Source organism: Amblyomma mixtum, chromosome 5 (genome assembly GCF_055824585.1).
Source record: "Amblyomma mixtum isolate Tamu chromosome 5, ASM5582458v1, whole genome shotgun sequence".
NCBI classification, from domain to species: Eukaryota; Metazoa; Arthropoda; class Arachnida; order Ixodida; family Ixodidae; genus Amblyomma; species Amblyomma mixtum.
In genome coordinates, this window is record NC_143016.1 from 203,717,300 (window position 1) to 203,738,787 (window position 21,488).

At 48.2% G+C, this 21,488-nt stretch overlaps 1 protein-coding gene across 1 annotated transcript in view; it reads right to left on the bottom strand.

Annotated features, from left to right (window-relative positions):
- The window catches only part of LOC149345452 (BOS complex subunit NOMO3-like), a 136,236-nt gene that overhangs the window by 39,404 nt on the left and 75,344 nt on the right, over window positions 1-21,488 (bottom strand). Inside the window, exons 6-7 of the mRNA XM_089546653.1 lie at window positions 18,212-18,650; window positions 14,835-15,145 (exon numbers count right to left, since the gene is read on the bottom strand). Of these exons, the coding sequence (XP_089402779.1) occupies window positions 14,835-15,145; window positions 18,212-18,650 (750 nt within the window). The remainder of the gene's footprint in view (window positions 1-14,834; window positions 15,146-18,211; window positions 18,651-21,488) is intronic.

Here is a 21,488-nt window from a genome sequence, read left to right on the forward strand (position 1 = left end):
ACCTTGGTACCGAGGTTCAAGTTGTTGTGGATGAAGCACAGCAAAATGCAGTCCTCGAGACCGTCCACAGTGAGCTGTCGAGATTTTCTCGTCATCCAGACAGACTTCTTCGGGAACTCCTCGGCATCGTCGTCAAGTGAGGAACTGCCTTTTTTGGGTGCCGCATAACTGTGCACTGAGTGGGCTGGAGGAAAACTTTCCACGCGTTCACCAGCTCTTCCTGAAAGTGAATCCATCCAGTGCGTCCGTCGAGCACCTAGGTGCCGACATATTCACTAAGCTGGCTAAGGACAGCTTTGAAAGGCAGCTGTTGCTCAAATTCAACAGCAACAAGTTGTAACTATTAGAAAGTTGTTGTTGTTTATTAACATTGTTTTCTCTTAGAAGCTTTCAAAATCAAGCAGTTAGGAACTGAATGCGTCAGCGACAGCTCTGTTAGGTTCACGGCAAAAGAGTACCCCTTCATGAATGGGACATAGCTCACTTAATCAGTTTTGTGTTTGCTGTTTTGATAGCATTGGTGGTGCTCTCGCGCATGTGCGCCCTGTTCTGATGTTGGCGAAGTAAAGAATTTTCAGTTGTGTTTCCAGTGTCGTCCTGTGTACTTCTCCTCCTTGTGAATGCGTCCTTTTCGCTCGTTTTCTACACACCATGCACCAACTGGCCCAACAAGCTACGCTTCTTCAATACGCCATTTAAGCATTTCTTTATTGCTATGCAATTTCCTCATAATTTCGTAAGCAAAAGAACATTGGAATTACTGTAAATTTGTTCAGTTCTGCTATGTTTTCTTTGTGAAGTTGGAATTATGTGAAATATGAACTTTACAAAATATATTGAGTTCGTACAGCAAAGACGCACGATTAAAATTGATGGCCATGGAGTAACAGCAAAGTAACGTGCGATTCTTTTTTTTGGGTACCGGTAACGCGTTACCTTTGTTTGTACGTAACGCAGGGTGGTAATGCCTTCTTTTTTTTAGCGTAACGAGTAACGTATTTAGTTAATTTTTTTCGGCAACACCTACAACACTGCTTGACATCTAAATAAGCCAAAACGAGGTTGAATATGCCTGCTGCCTCGGACGACACTCCGAGGTCTGGGTGTCCGATTATCCTTCACAACTAGAGTCAGTTCTTTCCAAAGGTCCAAAAGATACAGGATAGGTGAAGGCTTTTCGCGCCACGTTTAGAATTGTTGGAAGCACCTTGCAGCTTTTGCAAAAGCAAAGCCTGTGTCTTTTTTTCCTGAGGTTTAAAACACTGCATATCAGCCAAAAAACGTTACATTTTTCATGAAGCTTCTTAAACCGTTAGAGGCATAATCGCCTTAATCGCGTTATCTCCAACATACTCCTTGTTCCAACATTTCCCTATCTTTACGAACATTCGCAGCGTCTAGCCGAAACGTGATATCGTGTCAAACCTTATATCTGAAGCAGAGCGAGAAGTTGGGCATGTTGGTACTGATTAATCTCGATTGAAGGACAGCGCAGAAGAAGACGAAGGGCTCGTCGTGTGTTCCTTCAAGTGTTTTTCTGCGCTGTCCTAGAATCGAGATTACGGGGTTTTAATTTGGGGAGATAAAAAAATGCGCCTCTCCCGTAACCGAGAGTAGAGTAAGCATGAAATGTTTACGGGCCTAACACAGGCTCCATTGCTCGGCTTAAGCAGCTGTGACGGCGGTGCCATTGAAATCCAGGACGATGCAGAAGCGTACGCGGGCACGACGAGACGCAGGCCTGACAAGAATGTACAGGGTGGTCCACTCTAAGTGCGAACACAGCTCCGCGAGCGCCAGCGGATCCGCTGCGTTCGCGCATCGAAGCAAAGCCGCGCAGGCGCACAGGGGCCCGGGGCAGGAGCTTCCGTGTCGTCTGCTACAGCGCTGCGCGCACCTCAAGAGAGGTGCAAGCGAGGTGCGCGCCAGCGCAGTAGCAGACGACACGAAGCTCCTCCCCCGGGCCCCTGTGCGCCTGCGCGGCTTTGCTTCGATGCGCGAAGCCCCTAAGAGATCACGTATGACAACGAAGTGTATCGTGGCATTTATGTGCTTATCGCACGCGCTATTAGAAATAGGAAATTATAATTCCGTGCATTATCAAATACACAGCTCGAGTGATATCTTGATGAACATTGAGAAGACACTGGCAGCAGTTATTTTTTGTGACTCGTTTGGAGAGCAACCGGCGCTTGTATGCCAGTCCCGTAGGAGGGCTTAGAGAGTCTCGTTTAAACTCGTTAAATCTCGTACGGTGCCCGGATGTTCTCGTTTCAGAGCCCAGATGAGTGGGATTCAGTGCCCGGATGACGGCTCTCGGTCTCGGCGTGACGTCACCACACTGCCAACAACGGGAGCTAAAAGCATTTCATGCTTAATACGTTTTCCCCGTTTAATCGCGGTAGACACAGTTCAAAACAGCAAGACCCCACCCTGTGGTTGCGTACGCTACCGAGCGCACGCCGACCACGGCGGGCCTTGCTCCCAGGGAACAAAGGAACTCTGGCTGACCCAAACAAGGCATGTATTGCTACAACAACAATAAAGCCGGCTGGCAACAAAATGCGCTGAGGAATCGAGGACGTCCGGCTCACCAGCACGGTTACGAGCAAACGTTCGCCCACGCTAGGGCAAGGGAAAAACTCCGAGGCTTCGCCATTCGCCCCGCCAACGAAGAACATCAGCTTCCCAGGTCCCAAGCAGAAGAGGGCCATCTCCCCCGTGCACACGCACAGCAAACACGGCATCTGTGGCGCTGCGACACCAGTGCCCTCCCTCATTAGTTAAACTAACACAGCTGAGGAGGGTGCATTGCAGGGAAGCTAACCACAGAAGATGAGTAAAGCCCCACAAGATCATCATCATTTATTTACCCTTACATTACATAAGGGGAGGGGGGGGGGGGGGGTCAAACAGTAATCCCAAGTCACAAAAATTAAAGTTGGGAGCATAAATTTAGACACATGTAGATACAGCTGTCAATACTTCAAAAGAAAAACAAGCGAGTAAGTAGGCAAACAAAAGAAAAAGAAAAGATATAAGATGATATAAGATAAACCTTATATCATCGTCAGACAGCAATCTACTTGTACTAACCGAAACATGGTTGAACAACTATTTTGTTTGGATTGCCAAACTTTTGTCTTTTCTGCGCCGATCGTAGAGACGCTCACGGAGGGGGAGTTCTAATTGCCTTCAAAGGGCAAATATCACGTTCTGTCATCAATGTCGCGGCGTACTAAGAAACTTTACGGCTCATGTGCCGTGCTTCACCACTGACACTCTTGACTGATGCGTGTTATAGGCCCCTGGCTTTCCTGGTAAGCTTCACATCAACTGGTTTCCCTAAAGCACACATCCTAGTTTTTTAGGATTTCAAATACCCCCCCCCCCCCCCCCCCCCCCCCACAATCGACTGAGAGTAGTGAAAGTAATCAGCCGCAGCCCACAGCCACGAAGAGCCGTGGGAATTCGCTGATGTTTGTCTTAATTTTAATTTGACCCAACTGAGCTGGAACGTGTTGCAGGAGAAGCAGCTGGACTGACCACTCATACAGACAGCGACCATAAAGTAATTGCAATAAACGTTTTTGTTGCTAATAAGCGCTTGTCGAGTGTTTCCTTTCGTCTCCGTCTTGTCGCGCTTTGGAACCCATCATAAAGTAATTCATGCCACTTTCGGCTTCACACCTGCATTAAACAAAACTTCCCGGAAAGCTACTAGGCTACACGACAAAGGAAACTATGAAGCAAAGAAATAACTAACTTATTCTCAAACGTCCTTTCATACCAGGAATGCAAATGAAAACTCGACACTTTTCAAACATAATATAGCTGAAGTAACCAGTAAATATATCACAACATGCAGCTTTAGGAAGACAAATCAGAAGGCCCCGTTCACAAAAGCACTAAAAAGGCTTGAAAATAAGAAAAACACACATTTTGTGCGGCTGAGCGACAAGGCAGCCCAAATGTGCGGCAAAAATAGAACGATGCAGAACATGCATACTTTCTGCGATTGTAAACGCTAAGCACGCCTTCTATGAAGTACGGTAAAATGGCGAGTTGAGCGAGTTGGTACATCTTGAGGAAAACAGTGCAGGAACAGGGACAAGAGAAAAGACGACGACGGGACAGGCGCTGACTAGCAACTGAAGGTTTATTGCACGAAACACAAAATATATACTCCACAAACAACCAGGAGCATGCCAACACTGATAAGATGTCACAATTATTCATAATGTTCAAGAAACGGTATCTCACAGTCATGAACGAGGACGGATGGGATGCTTACGCATGTGTCGCGGTTGTTCTGCATATGAAATGCTTCGCTAATTTCCCTAGTTAGTCTATCTTTGTGATTGTACAAGACCTTTGTGTCGCTAAAAAGTGGCGGCACACATGGTTGAGCAGCAGGCGCGCAGGTGTTACTACCACATTCTTTGTAGTGCAAGGCTAGGTTCGAGGAAGGGGCTCCTTTCAAAGAGGTGTTGTGTTCACGCAGGCATCTTCCCGTCTGGCCTATACAGTTCTTGCCACACGTGAAGGGACTCCCTTGGTAGGTCTATGAAGTAGACCTACCAAAAATGATAGTCGACAATCTTAAGAAGTTTTGGAAAGTGATAAACCGAAAATGCGCGCTGTCACCCTCACTAACAATGCTGGTGTTACAATCACTGACATCGAGTGCGCAAATGCATCTAACGGTGCTTTTTCATCTGTTTTCACTGATGAATCCGAAGTGCCCCGTTCTCCATCACCACTTGTTATTACTACAGCCATGCCCCGCAGGGTTCTGTCCTTGGTCCTTCGTTATTCCTCATTTACATTAATGACTTATCCTGTCATATCCGCTTCTTTGCTGATGAACGCGTTATTTATTGTTCAGTCACTCACCCTTCTGAACAAGAATCACTACAGGCAGGCCTAAATGATATGCAAAACTGGTGTCTGAAGTGGCTGATGACGCTCAACCCTAACAAATTTAAGTACATGTCTTTTCACCGCCGTCGAAATCCTTCTATCTTCCAGTACACAATTTCTTACTCCCCTATTGACCTAGTCCAGTCATACAAATACTTAGGTACCACTGTTTCTAATGATTTATCCTGGCGTTTGCATGTGACTAATCCAACATCATCAGCCACTGAAACACTTGGCTGCTTAAAACGTCACCTGGGGGGGGGGGGGGGGGGGGGGATGCCCCTCAACACGCGAGAATGCAGGCATACACTAAACTGGAATAATACGCGTCGGCCATATGGAACCAAGCATATTGAACCAGTGCCCTCGAAGCTGTACAAAACAGAGTTTCCTTCGCTCTTCATACTGTTGCATACCGTCACTAGAATTACAGTCAGGTTTGTGCAATCTTTCTGCCCAGCCTTCTTGTCTTGTTCCACAAGTGTTTGTATTCACCGCTCAGACCCTACATCCCCCACCACACAGATCGCATCGGTCACCCTCTTCAGGTTCTGTGGACGCACCAAAGTCATTTCTTTTTTTGCCGAGTAGCGACTGACTGGAACGGCCTTCCCCACCTTATCGGTGACACAACACCATCGTTTATGACTGCACCATCTGATTCCCACCCCTTGTGTAGCACCCCACGAGGGGTCCTTAAAGGAAGTGAAGTGTTGTGATGTGGTCATGCAAAATTCTTAACTCTTTCGCAACCGCGCCATAGGCCATCGTTCGCATATGATCGATTCAAATCGCCCGCGCAAAAATGTTTATTCTGGAGCGTTGCGGACGTGCTCCGCCATCTAGTTAGTGAGCTCAACAACTGCTCTTTCAATTGCAGCCTTGGTTTCAGTGTTTTGACATGAGGGGGCGCCGTGAAAAATAAAACTTCGAACGGCGGCAGCAGCGTCAGCCGGAGAAAATGGCATCCGCATCGCCGAGTGCTCCTCGAAAGCGAAAGCTGACATCGAGCACGTCGGCCGGTTTCTGTTTCGTTTTTTGCGACGAAAGCAGCGCTTATTAGTCAGGCAACAATGTACAAACGTCGGATTTCGGTTTCGACAGCGAGACTTCGCCTCGGGCGCCTGGAACGTCAGCGCGTACTTGCATGTAAGCTCTGTTTTCGTTCGCTGTGTGTTTTCTGCGGCGCATACGGTTTGTAATTGATGACAGTAGTCTATTTTCGTGCTTCAGGGTCTTCACAACGTATGGCGAAGACTGTTTGCCAAATGCTCAAGGTCGCGTCGCGTTTTTCAACCAAGACGACAGCTAGGTGTCCATATCGGCACATCGCAGCTGAGCAGCACTCGGAGGTTCACTCGACCTCCAGACTTTTTTTTGATGCTCTTCACGGCGGAAATGATGAAGACCGTGTGCGGAAACACTTTAATAAATATGCATGGATGAAGATTTTGAGCAAGCAAACACACGCTCGGTGTGACGGCTCATGGGAAGACGTGAATCTGTTGGAGATGCTGATGTTCATTGGAATCATCATATACATTGGAATTGTTGACCTGCCACGACTATATCTCTACTGAAATACCAGAATAATCTATTCTGGCCCTCTACCATCCAAAATCATTTCTCAAAATTGGTTTTTCGCTTTTTTGTTTGTTTTTTTGCACGTTATGGACCCGGATGATTCATTGGCGGCAGCATCTATTGGCAAGACTTGGAAAGTGTCCTGGCTTTTGAACCACATCGACAAAACTTATTTATTTGATCCTGATGTCTTAGAGCTTGCCTAAAATGCCAAATTTTATCAGCTGGCTTTCAGGGAGCAGCTCATTCAAGAAATCTTCGGGTATGATGAGGGAAAAGAAGTCCACGCCCCCAATCCTCCCATAGAATCCATTCAACACCAACCGAAAAGATTGAAAAAAAGAAGAAACTGCAAGCTCGGCTATCAGAGAACAAGGGAGGAACAAAGATAAAACCTTATGTGAAGCACCTGTCAGTCTACCCCTGCTTCACATCTTCATCGCCGATTGCTCTTCACAGTGGCACCACAATCATGACCCCTGACTTGACAGACCATGGAAAGTGCAGTAATTTTTTCTCATAGCTGAAATTGTGAATAATGACAGCCATAAACATGCACAACAGTTTGTATATTCCAGTTTTTCCCTAATCAAGTATTGGCTTAGTGCAGCCGGTAATTTTTGTGTTTGCTATACACTTTTTTTGTGTTTTTAGCAAATTTCACAAATAAATGTTAATTTACTTTTGCACCCACAACTCTCCTGTTCGTTTCATTTAGAAGTGTAATTCATAAGCTACAATTTCATGCATTGCAATATCTACCGGGTGTGTTAGTTCTTGTGAAAAAAATTTTTCTTTCAGTACACTCCAAGTCGTCCATTTTTCCGTGGTAGTGAAAGAGTTAATCTCATCCTCTCACCTAACCTTCTGTTGCCCCCTGCTACGTTTGCCTTCTCTTGGAATCCACTCCGTTACCCTTAAGGACCAGCCTTCGCATTGCATGCCCTGCCCCAGCCCACTTCTTCCTCTTGATTTCAACCAGGATGTCATTAACGCTCGTTTGTTCCCTCACCCACTCTGGCCGCTTCCGATCTCTTAACGTTACACCCATCATTTTTCTTTCCATAGCTTGCTGTGTCGTCCTTAATTTACAGGGAGATGTGGGTGTTAAAGTGAACATTTTTAATAATAAAGATATTGTAATGAAATTGTGCATGTGTTCCTTCTCCCTGTTTTCAAAAATATAATTTGTTTCAGTATATCTCAATTAGTTTCCATATTATAGGGAAATAACAAGACTATTAATTACATTCTTACGGATCGTTAAGGCACTTTCTTTCTAAATTTTTTTGGTTTGGATTGCACTCAGGCAGTAGCCACATAACTCCCATCTGGAGCTATGTTGCTGAAGTACATCATCATAAAAAAATGTTAAAATTTGTCCAAGCACCATGATTATGTAGTATACCGCACAAACACATGCAAGGGCCGCACCCTGTTTTCCTGAAAGAAATATTAAAGAAAAAAAAAATCTTTCACTGCACACAACAACCCACGAAATGCCATGGCCTCCGTGATGAGCTTCAGCAGTGAGCGCCTTATCGCGGAGGCCACACACACGTGCAGGAGCTTCCAGAGCCGCCCACGGACAGGCTCATCATTATCGCTAACTTCTTCTTCTGCCACCAGCACCAGCTTTCTGTGGCAGCCTGTTAGTTGTGTGTGCTGTCGCCGAGCGTTGCAATTTCAGCACGATGGCAAGCACCTTGGTAGCTGCTGCAGGACTGGGAGTTTGCTCTCGGCCGAGGCCAGTGTGCGGTGGGCAGGAAATTCGATGGGTGCAACCAAAAGGATGCATCGAGGAACACAGGCTGCAAAAAGCGCATTTTCTGAGGCAAGCCTAAACTGGAAGAAGAGCTGCTCTGCTGGAAGTGATGGAAGTGCGGAACAACGGCTACCCGTTGCCCAGGACCAAGCCTCTGCGGACGCGACTTGATATCTAAACTCAGCAACGCAGGGTCCCCAGTCCTCAACATCGGGGCAAAGCGAAGCACGGGGCGCCCCTCGAGAAGAACTGTGCATCAACCGTGGACGATGTGATCTCGGAGCACAGAACTGGGCCTGATTGACGGATCACCAGTGCATCTTCAACTGAAAGAAGGAGCCACACCCGTTCTCTTACATTTGCTAGGCGCGACAAGGTATCCAAAGAGATTGTCCCCTGTAACACACGCAGAGTGGGCTACACCAACTGTGCCAGCACTAAAAAAGGATGGCACCGTTCGAATCTGCGCAGATTTCAAAGTAACCCTAAACCCTGCATGTGAGCTGGAGCAATACCCGCTACCTGTCATTGATGACATTTTTGCATCTTTGAATTCAGCACGCTCGACCTGCGTGACGCCAATAATCAGATCCCTCTCGATGACCAGTCCAAGAAATTGTGCGTCATCAATATGCACCGGGGGTTGTTCTGCCACAACCGATTGCCTTTCGGTATAGCTTCCGTGCCTGCAAGTTTTCAACGGAAAATCGACACTGTTTTGCAAGGCATATCAGGTGTCCAGGCTTACCTCGACGATATACTGATAATGGAAAAACATGGTGGCACAGACACATTAAGGCTGGTGACCCAGCGTTTCCAGGAGCACGGGGTTAAGCTCAGACTAGACAAATGTAAATTTCGCCAGGCGTCTGTTTCCTACTCAGGCCATCGAATTGACCGCGAAGGTTTACATCCGACAGAGCAGCATATCGAAGCAATCATGCAAGCTCCTTGTCCGCAAAAAGTTGCAGGAGCTGCGTGCATTTTTGGGCATGATTACATTTTACGCAAAGTTCATGCCTAATTTATCATCCGTCCTTGCACCCTTGTACAAGCTGCCAGAGAAGAACACTCGGTGGATTTGGGGAACCAAGCAGGAGGCAGCATTTACGCAAGCCAAGCAAGGCCTTCGTGAGGCAGGGGTACTTGTCCATTTCAATTCGGCTGCGGACCTGAAGCTGGACGCGTCGCAACATGGGATTGGCGCCGTGCTATTCCACACTTACGGCAAGGTGAACACGCCTATAGGTTTCCGTTCGCGAACCTTAACAAAGGCTGAAAGGAATTACTCTCAACTCGAACGCGAAGCCCTTGCCCTTGTTTTTGGCGTAACAAAGTTCAGAGATTTTCTCGTAGGCCAAGAGTTCACACTTGTTACCGACCACCAGGCTCTACTGGGACTGCTGAGGGCAGATCGACCGACCCCATCCCTGGCAGCCGCTCACATACAACGTTGGTCTCTGTTCCTTGGAGGTTTCCGTTACAAGCTCCAGTACTCGCCGGGTAAGCAGCTTCTACATGCTGACGCCCTGAGTAGACTGCCACTCCCTACCACAGAGTTGCAACCGGACGATCCCCCTGATTACATTCTTGCTCTAGAAGGATTCGAGGACGGAACAGTGTCAGTTGATGAACTGAAGCAATCAACTGCTACTGACCCGCAACTGAAAAGGGTTGCGCAGTTGACAAGGCAAGGCTGGCCGTCGACCGCAAGAGGTATAGATGATGAGAGTATTGTTCCATTTTTCGATAAAAGACAAGGTCTGTCTTTGGCCCACGGGCTGGTGTATTGGGTTCACCGCGTAATAGTGCCGAAGGAAGCACGACGTCGTGTTTTGCACCTACTGCACGAAACACACCGTCAGCTATGAGAGCAGTTGCCAGATCATCATTTTGGTGGCCAGGATTGGAACGCGACATAGAACGACTAGCAGCAACTTGTCAGAATTGTGTCCAAAACTTGCTCATGCCAGCCGCAGCACCGCCAGAGAGCTGGCCGACTGCTCAAGAGCCGTGGTCCAGGATACATGTCGATTTCGCAAGGCCATTTGCGGGAAGCATGATTCTCGTTGTAGTGGATGCGCACAGCAAGTGGATTGAGGCAGTTCCTATGAAGCAAGCTGCTGCTACAGCTACAGTGAATTGCTTGCGCGAGATATTCAGCAGGTTTGGCATTCCAAGGACTGTGGTCTCTGACAACGGAACTCTATTCACTAGTGATGAATTCGTTACCTTCATGAAAAAGAATAACATAACGCATCTTCGAACGGCTGTGTATCACCCACAGTCGGCTGAAAGAGCAGTCAGAACGATAAAAATGGCCTCAAGAAGATGGGGGGCGGAAGTTTAGATAACCACATTTCCAGATTGCTTTTTAATTACAGAAGGACACCTAACAGCTCGGGCAAGTCTCCTTCAGAGGCGCTTCTTGGCCTCTGGTCTCGTCTGGACACGTTTCCCTCCCATCGTTCAGTCTCGGAGCCGTATGAATGGTCACCCCCTCTACCTGGAGCTGCATGCAACTTCGGCGTAGGAGAAAAATGGCTCCCTGGAACAGTCATGTCTACAGGAGGGTCACGAATGGTCACCGTACAGACCGGTCAGGCGTCACGTCGACCAAATGCGTGTTCGACACACAACTCCCCCACATGCGCAGGATCATAACCCAGCGGAAGACAACGCTGTGCGAGCGGAGACGCCATCGCCGTTCTCGCAAGACAAAGGAGTGGAGCGCGCGGTCCCTCGAGCAGATACCCCACCTCCAGAGGCTCCATCACCAGCGGATTCACCAGCAGCGCAAGAAGAAAAAGGTTCTCGGCGCAGCCACCATGCACGCCGCCGCCACTGCGACGTTCCACGCGCCAAAAGAAGCCAGCAGAGTGGCTTTTTTTATTAAGGGAAGAGAAATGTTGTGAACGCTCTGCCTTCACTACGGCGAACGCTCTGCCTTCACTACGGCGAACGCTGTGCCTTCACTACGGCGAACGCTCTGCCTTCACTACGGCGAACGCTCTGCCTTCACTACGGCGAACGCTCTGCCTTCACTACGGCGAACGCTCTGCCTTCACTACGGCGAACGCTCTGCCTTCACTACGGCGAACGCTCTGCCTTCACTACGGCGAACGCTCTGCCTTCACTACGGCGAACGCTCTGCCTTCACTACGGCGAACGCTCTGCCTTCACTACGGCGAACGCTCTGCCTTCACTACAGCAAATGCCAAGCGCACGCTCCTCACGCTTTCCCTCGTCCCTTAATAATAATAATAATAAACACCTTTATTTTCAGAGAACAGAATACAATCTTTAAGACAAGTCTGCCCAAGCCATAAAGGCTTGTAGGGCAGTACTCGGCAATCGATGAAAGACAGATATATTAAACAATAGGTGTTACAAAGCAAACAAACAATGATAAACCGCAATACCTAAGGCAAACAAGAACAAAGAAGCAGTTTAGGTTACCGACATATGTGTTTTTAAGAAGTTCTTTAATAGAGACAACGAAGAAACTGAAAAGATTGAATCAGGCAGAGAATTAAACATTTTTGGTATGTAATAATTACGAGTGAAGTGGCCATAGTGAGTGTAGCAGCGAGGTACCGTGAAACGGGGATGATGTCGAAAAGGACGAACAGGAATGAAAGGCACCAAAAATGTACTCTCCCAAAAGTGAGCACGAATGACTACATGATGGAAGAGGGCATCAAAAGAGGGCAGCTGTAAAAGCGAAAACAAATTGCAATCAGGTGAAGCATTTGTGTTGTATGCCACGGATCGAAGGATGTTCTTTAATATCGCATTTAATTTCATTCGCCAAGTCTTTGAGCAATGATAATAAACAGTGACTCCATATCTGAGAATCCCATAAATGAGAGCATGTGCAATAAGCTTGCGAGTCTGAAAAGGTAATAAATAACGAACATTGTATAGTACACATGATAAACCACGAAGCTTGTTGCATACTAGGGTAAGATGACTGTTCCAAGACATATCACTGTCAAAAAGTATACCAAGGTACTTGACACTATTTGAAAAATTAATTGGAATGCAAGAGCAATTAAGACAAAGCGAAGAATGTAAAAACAATGGTTCAACAAAAGAAAGCTTTTTATGAGGATTACGAAAACAAATGAGTTAAGTTTTCTGTTGATTAATTGCAATAGAATTATTTAAGAACCAGTTCATAACATGCACCACATCTGTTCTAAGAGCATCCATGGCCAGAGGCAACGAAGTATTTGTTGACAACAATAACGTGTCATCGGCGTATTGAAAGATGTAACATTTTGCGACAGCATTCGATAAATCATTTACAAATAAATTGAAAAGCAAAGGCGATAAAACAGAGCCCTGTGGAACACCTGCCGACAAAAATGATTCAGAACTTCGATGCCCGCTTATTTCAACAACTTGAGCCCGATTAGAAAAATATTCTTTCAGCAAATCTTTAAAAGGACCCCTAAAGCCCATGACATCAAGTTTTTCTAGCAGTAGGTCATGCCGAACACAATCAAAAGCTTTGCTAGCGTCCAAAAACAGACCACATGCGAATTTGTTATTATCAAAGCATGAGTAAATGATATCAGTAAAGGTTTCTAATAACAGAACAGTTCCTTTACCTTCAATAAAACCAAACTGTGCCTCTGATAAGATATTATTCGTGAAAACAAAACTGTTCATAACTTGGAATAGGTGCTTTTCAAGAATCTGCGCAATCGCAGGTAGAATTGAAATAGGCCTGTAATTTTCAATAGCTTTTAAAGAGCCACTTTTATGTAGCGGTTTAACTATGGCAACTTTTAAATTGTGTGGAATGAAGCATTTAGTGATAAAACCATTCAACATAAAAAGAAGTACCGACTGCAGTTTCGTGAAGTTCCGTTGGAGGTCACTCATCCTGATATTGTCAATACCTGCGGCTTTCTTCGAATTGAAGCTAAAGATTATGCTGTGAAGGTCCTGGGGTGTAATAGAGGGGAGAAAAGCTGAAGAAGCTGTGCAATATAAAGACCGAGGAACCTCATAGTGGGATAATGGAAACTTCCTGGAAACCTGAGAGAAAAATGCATTAAACTCAGAGGCAGCAGAGGGAAGGTCTTTGAAGGATTTGGCAAATGCATCGCTAATGGATTGTTTAGGGTTTCGTCCAAAAAGGCAATTGATAGTTGACCAAGTTTTACGCGAAGAGTGTTGGTTATTATGGAAAGCTGAATTGAAGTAGTTACGTTTCGAGGCTCGAATCATGGCAGTAACTTTGTTTCTAAATAACCTGAAATTATCTTTGAGGCGTGTGTTGTTGGGAGAACGCTTGCAACGTGTCCAAAGGGCGTCTTTTTCTGCAATGGCCTTTAGAATGTCCCTTGTTAACCAAGGAAGGTTAGGGTTACGTTTTTTAATCACTTTGACCTTTTGACCCTTACCCTCACCGGTCACCTATATAAGCTGGCTGATCGGGATGAATAAAAGCTCTTTCTATCCCCAGCGTCCGTTTGTGTTCCATGGAAGCACAGCACGTGCAATGCTCGTACTAGCTTTGTAAAAACCGGTAAGATAGAGCTGTTGTATACTTTTCTCTTGAGAGATATAGGGATAATGAGCACTGTTTGTACATCACAATCATCAAGATTGCTGTACACACCGTGGCCATAAAGAAATCCCGTCAGCGATAAACTAGATTTGTGTGAGTGCATTTCCCATACTTCTGAATACCAACATTTTTTTTTTATGGTATGAATATTTTTCACAACCCTGTGAGATTCGTACCATTGAGATTCTGCTCTAGCAGTCAGCCCTACTAGAAAAGTGCTTGTCTATGTGATAAAATTACCACACTAGTGCATGTACTCATGAGCGCTGCTCAGAGACACTACGATGTTAAACTGCTTGTTCAGCACAGCAGAAAAAGAAAAAACTTTGAAACATTTGTTTGAATATTTCAAAGATCAATAGCATGGTCGAAAGGTAATACGATGGCAAATATCCATCACAAACTATTCAAGATAGTAAATATTTGCAGACTACCGTGGAAGTAAAAAGTGTGCATCACTATCGCCTCTGAAAATATTGGTCTCGCATCAGCCCAGGAGCAAATATAGAGCCCAACAAAGCTGGCTTGTGCTAATAGAACAGCCTCGCTGTGCCCACTGTTGTGCCAGCTGTGGCCACGCTATATGTCCTAATCTCACCTCTCTTGCTCCTTATTCTCCCACCAGTACAAAAAGTTGTCCCAATATGTAAGGTCACATGCACAGGCACTGCAACTGAGAAGGACCTAATCAGGTAATGCACATCAAGGAACACACAGCAAAATGATGGCCAGAGTTTTTCAGTGACCATCTTCCCATGCAAGCCGCAAAAGTAAGCAAAAATTGTAATTTGTCGCAGCATGAATTAGCTATCTAGTGCAGTTAAGTCCCCCCACTTGCATCATTGGTTCCTGAGACGGCCATGAGCTTGCACGCCAGAAAACAACCACCTAAAATACTTGAAAAGAAAAAAGCATCCCACATGCATCACCTCAGGAACTGCCATCATTGTGATGGCCCCTGGGGGGGGCAGCACTCACGTGATGGCCAGCTCCAGGGTGGCCCCCTCTCCGATGGAGAGCATCTGGGAGGCGGGCAGGAAGCGGTACTCCTTCATCATGGGCCGCAGGAAGTAGTTGCCGGGGCTCAGGTCGGGGAAGCGGACGCGGCCGTCCCCCTGGGTGCGGCTGTGGTTGCGGTAGTCGGCGGCCCCGCTCAGGGACACCAGGACGCCCGCCAGGGGCTGCTGGCCGGCTGCCGACACCACGGACACCCGCACCTCGGCATACTTGAACGCCTCAAAGTGGCCCAGCTTGCCCAGCGGACGCAGCACGTAGCCTGCCTTGCTGGCCTGCACAGGAGAGCAACAGTGTTCTACTGTTTTGAGGAGCATTCAGAATGTATCAAATAGGCTCTATTATGCACCCGCTACCCCAGGTGAATGTAAAAAATTTTGTGGCATTAGCAACACTACGCCAAGTTTTCGCCTCGTCACGTAGCTGGTAGGCATGAATGGCCTTGAACAGCGTAGCAACAGTTTCAGCCGAGCTCCACCAGGTGGTGTCGTTGGCGCCACACCACTGCCGCACGCGTAGGCGCTCGCTCCCGCCAAATGCATGCTCTCCGCTGAGAAGGTGGCGCTTCGCGGGGGGTATATTCACCTCGGTGGAATCTTGTCGTTATGGAGAGCACTAAAGAGAAGCGACAGGACCCAGCTAGAAAGAGACAACGCACTCAAGAGACAGCAGAACGTGGTGCATGACTCACAGCTAGCGTCACAGCTGACGCAACTGACCAGGCTTAGCCACAGCTACACCACACCAAATTTTTTAAGGCAAGACAGCACCCTAGACATGAATGTAGTTGGGTCATACAGCTTAATCCACAATATATTTCGTTGACTGCTTTCCTTTCTTGCAAAAAATGTCAATTTCTGAACTGAAGGTGAAAGCTTTTTTGGGTCCACTGAATTACTATGGCAAGTTCATGCACACTGACTTCACAGGCCCCATCGAGGGACGCATGCTGTTAGTGGATGCCGAGACCAAGTGGCCATACCGATGAAAAGCACGACGTCCGAGTCCACCGCGGAAGCGCCATAATTGGCAGGTTCGGACTGCCTCACACACTGGTTTCAGATAATGGGCCACAATTTGTCTCTGCAGTGTTGGAAAACTTTGTAAAATTGAACAGCATCAACCATGTGACCACTGCGCCCTACCACCCGCAGTCGAATGGCCTGGCGGAACGCGCAGTGCGCACAATCAAGGAAGGCCTTCGAAAAGCTCAGGGGACGTCACCCACCTGAGTCGTTTTGTATTTCGAAGGACGCCTACTAAGGGTGGAAAACCTCCATCCGAGCTGCTGCTGGGTTACCGGCTCTGCACCCGACCAGACCTTCCGAGTGAAGCAGGTGGTGTGAAACTCGGGCGTCTACCACGCCGTTCTTTGCAAGAGAGCTGGTGTGGCTCCGAAGTTTTCACCGCCGGTCCAGGTGGTTGCCTGGAGCCCACAAGGATGGCGACTGTGTCTTCACCGAGCGGCGTCATCATGCGGATCAAGTGAGACCCAAGGGCGGCGAAGCTGCTAGCTTGCGCCACAGCACCCCTACTCAAACCTCGCCAGGCAACACTGTGGAGTTGCCTCCCAATGAGCCTCTACCAGGCAAAGGCCTGAACGACGACTCAATTTGTAAAAGGGGATGATGTCATCAACCACCACAGGCCGTGACATCCGTGACGTCATCTCAAGCGATAGCATCTACCTATTGCCCGTGGTGTCATCCTGAGAGGATATATAAACCACGCTCGTCAAGAGAGTCAATCGGAGCACAACATCGTGCAACAGGTGGCTTGCTATGACAGCAGGCTGCATTGACCTGAAACACCCACATAAAGGCAGTGTGGCAGAACAAAATACAGAAAAAAATTCAAAAAGGAAAAAACAAAACATGGGGGCAAGTTCAAAGAAAGCGTAAAAAAGAAATTAATTCCTGATGCATCAAGCGCTCCTAGCGGTGTGACGTCACAGCTGCAACAGCAGGGCTCCAACTTGTGCCGTCGCGAGGCGAGGCTGCGCTTGGTAGCTGGTGGCTAATTCCTGGGCCCGCCGCGCGCGGCGCTCCTAGCGGTGTGACGTCAGAGCTGCAAGAGCAGGGCTCCAACTTGTGCCGTCGCGAGGCGAGGCCGCGCGTGGTAGCTGCTGCCTAACTCCTGCACCCAACGCGCTCAGCGCGCCTAGTAGTGTGACGTCACAGCTGCACGAGCAGGGCTCCAACTTGTGCCGTCGCAAGGCGAGGCCGCGCTTGGTAGCTGCTGCCTAACTCCTGCGCCCGCCGCGCGGCGCTCCTAGCGGTGTGACGTCACAGCTGCAAGAGCAGGGCTCCAACTTGTGCCGTCGCGAGGCGAGGCCGCGCGTGGTAGCTGCTGCCTAACTCCTGCACCCAACGCGCTCAGCGCGCCTAGTAGTGTGACGTCACAGCTGCAAGAGCAGGGCTCCAACTTGTGCTGTCGCGAGGCGAGGCCGCGCTTGGTAGCTGCTGCCTAACTCCTGCACCCAACGCGCTCAGCGCGCCTAGTAGTGTGACGTCACAGCTGCAAGAGCAGGGCTCCAACTTGTGCTGTCGCGAGGCGAGGCCGCGCGTGGTAGCTGCTGCCTAACTCCTGCACCCAACGCGCTCAGTGCGCCTAGTAGTGTGACGTCACAGCTGCAAGAGCAGGGCTCCAACTTGTGCCGTCGCGAGGCGAGGCCGCGCGTGGTAGCTGCTGCCTAACTCCTGCACCCAACGCGCTCAGCGCGCCTAGTAGTGTGACGTCACAGCTGCAAGAGCAGGGCTCCAACTTGTGCTGTCGCGAGGCGAGGCCGCGCTTGGTAGCTGCTGCCTAACTCCTGCGCCCGCCGCGCGGCGCTCCTAGCGGTGTGACGTCACAGCTGCAAGAGGAGGGCTCCAACTTGTGCCGTCGCGAGGCAACTCACTTGATGGTGTGGTCATGAAATCAGCTATTTGTGCCTGATGTTCGCTCAATAGGGTCAGCGTTACCAGGTGCTCATAGGTTGCTACTGCTACCAATGCTTGTTCATTGGTACCAGCAGCAACTTTTAGCTTCCTACAACAAGTAAATATTTTTATAACTTTACAAAGCAATGAAATTTGCTGAAATTTGTGTGCTCGTGAAAACTTGATTGCATCGAAACTCCAGCGCAAAACTACTTCATTAAATGGAGCGAACAAATACATGCGTTTGAATAGAAGGAAAAAACTGAAATGAAAAAAGTTTGTTGGGCCGCAGACTTGGTTATATTGAGGTACAACTGTATCCAGACATTAGGTAAAGATGGTCAGAGCAGTCAAGTAGCAACGAACTGCCTGCCCCTCGTTCCTTTCCTCCAATAGCCAAGTCAGAAGAGACTGCCCCACCTGGACATCGTACTTGGACTCCGAGTCGAGCGGCCCCACCAGGAATCGGCCGGTGGCGTCCGAGTGGGTGGTCACCTGCGGCTGGCGGCCCGCCCGGTCGCGCACCACCACCTGCACGCCCCCCAGGGGAGGGCTCACCCGGCCGTCCACAAAGAGGCCGATGCGCCCCTCGAAGTGGGGCCCCCCTTCCTCGACACAGTCGTCGCCCCCCACGAGGGGCAGCACGGGGGGGCTGAAGAGCAGCCGCCCCGACCGGGGCACCAGCTCGGCTGCGGCCCCCGGGGCCAGCATAAGGCGGAAGCGGTAGAGGAACCGGTCGCCCCCATGCTTGACGGCCACCGAGGGCTGGATGGCGGCAGGCTCTCCTCCGGAGATGGTGGCCATCACCACCAGATCGGTGACGTTCTCATCGGCAATCACGACACCGCCCACCGAGTGCCTGCGACAGTGCCATGCCACACAGGGGCCCAGTGAGCAATGAAACACGCACAAATCCCACCACAGTGCAAGAACGCCACCCAGACAGCTTCACTGTGGTGCAAGGGTGAAACATTAGTTGGTAGGAAGTTTGTGTGCACAGCGTAGAACAATGGGGATGATGCATGCTCCGATGCTAGCAGTGTGTGAACAGCACTTTTTGAGACCACATCAACTAAACAGCAAACTGAATATGAATCTAATAGTTTTACTAACATTCATTTCTCATGCAAATATGTGTACAATGTATGAAATAGCCAAGTGCTAGTAGCAACACTGTGGTGCAATGCTATTTATTAGCTTACAGAGTTCCACCCATAGCTGTCACAATGAGAAAGACACCAAGTATGTATGGGGAAATCATCTTTTGCCATATCTCAGCAGACAAGATATGCCACGACCTGCGCATCCAGGCAGGCTATGAACCATGAGTAAGAACGTTCCCACAAAAACAGAGTGAGTCACCAACCGACAGCGTGCTCTGCATGGGCCATTTACAAGAAAGCTACAATGCACCTTATTCAAAATTCGTGCCAATTATTTCGAAAACTATTCACAAATTTGAGAAAATATTCAATAAGTTTCGAATAATTACGGACACATATTTTTTTATTTGTTCAGCGAATCAAATCGGAGGATATCCGATTCGCTATTGGAAAATTTCAAATATTCACACATCCCTATTCAAAGCACTTTGTGCAACATTATGCTGATTTGTGAATGCGACTTTCTAAGCAGCACACACACTTCGCACCAAACAGCAATTTTAAAAATTCTCTCCTGATCAATGCTACGGAGTTAAACATCAACACAGTGAAAATGAAAAAATTGCAATCTTTCTCATGAAGTTTCCACGAGAAGAGTCAAAAGGGCAACCAGAAATGAAACCAAACTGAGCAATAAGTGTAGGCAAAAACATCCAACAAACGTTCACAGTAACCCCTGACTCGGAATCTATACAGTATCTCCCTGTCGAGAGTATGTGCGAGCATGAAATAGGAAATCCATAGCACACTCTGATGGCTTCCTTCCAAAGCTTCCATAGTGGCACATGCTCCTTCGATGGTCAGTGATGGTGCTGCCAAAAATCATGCCCTGGCATTCATCAGAACACACAGGACTCTTCTCTTGCAGGTGTGTTACCCCTCGCTAGGGCAGACCCAAACAGAACCTTCCAAGGATCATCCCAACAAAGACAGTGCACACTTGCGCTCATGCCAAGCTGCTTCCTTTAGCAAGTGCCCCGCCGTTCAGACATATCTCGGCACCATGATAGGTGGCCCAATCACACTCACAGCCACTCTCATGTCCACTCATACCCCACTCTATCACACTTGCACTCGTGTCCACTCACGCTCACAACCCCTTGGTTGCACTAACAACCATTCACTCACGCTTACAACCGCCCACTCACTCACCCTCATTTCCGCTCACTCTCATTCACGTTCACTCACTCTTTCCTTGTTTGCTGACAACGCACTGCCCCCGTGGCTCCCCTAGCCATAGCCTGAGCAGCAGGGATGGGGTGGTGAGCTTTGGCAGTTTCAATGCTCGACATGCACATTCCTCCATGCACTGAATGCTACGCATGTGTGCTGCCGCGCTGGCTGCTGAGACGAGGAGAGCCCGCTCTGCGTCCGCTGAGATGCTTAGACAAGTGTTTAGACAAGTGTCCTTAGACGTGCGCAGGGTTCCCCATGGGAGTGGCGCCCCTTATGCCCCTGCCAACATCCTGTCACTTAGGCTATATGGTCAAAATGGAGCCCAAAGATTTATGTCAATACAATGGAATTCCAAAATATACAAAATATTATCGAGCACTAGATTTCACTCTCGGGTGCAACATCCTCGGCACAGGAATAGATGGTAGAAAGAGGGTAGGCTTCTTGACACTCACGTGGTGAACGAGGGAGGAGGGGAAAGACAAAAGCATTTGTTAGGCGAGTTGGTGTTTTTGATGATCCATAACTACAGCGCAAACGACAGGACAGAGATGAAGAAGGGACACCACACAGCGCTGACTCACAACTCAAGTTTTATTGGATGCCAGCAGGTATAAATACCTCATAAAGAATGCAGTCCACACTTACATGTGTGACTGACATGCTAGTATACCAGTCACGTGCCACCAAGCAAATCACTTGCGCGAGAATACAATATAATCAGTCAGCATGCACTTGTCAATATTCGCAATCAAGGTATCGTCTTTCTTTTTCTGACAACGCGACAGATGAAGCACTGATGCATTCTTCCGAGAGCCTACCTATTAAGTGAGCTTCAATGATCTCCCGGTTCTTTCCTAACACTGCACTTTCCTGATAGTTTGGCGCACAGACGTAGGTGTCATCGTCATCTTCATTGCCTTTGCAGTGCCGGCAATGTTTCGCCACGTGGCCAGAGATAGCGACACGGCCTGAATGGGGGTCCGAATGAGTAAACCCAGCGCTTGCTTGACACTTCAGCGGATGATCCCTTCGAGCTTGGTCTTCTCCACTGCCTTGAGATTAAGGAAGGGAGCTACGCAAGCGATCCTGCTTATTACGAAGGCTTGTACTAATCTGATTAGATTAGTTTCATTCATGCCATATCTCCAAACTCGTAAAAACAAGGTGTGTTGCTGGGCGAGTTGGTTGGGGTACATGTTGAGAAAAAACAGCGCTTGCAGACAAAGGACCAGAACGAGAAGAACAAGAACAAATCTCGTCAGCGAAGTTGTGTGTCCTTCTCGTTCTGGTCCTTTGTCTGCAAGCGCTGTTTTTTCTCAAGTCGTAAAAACAGCCATCGTCAATATGCGATTTCA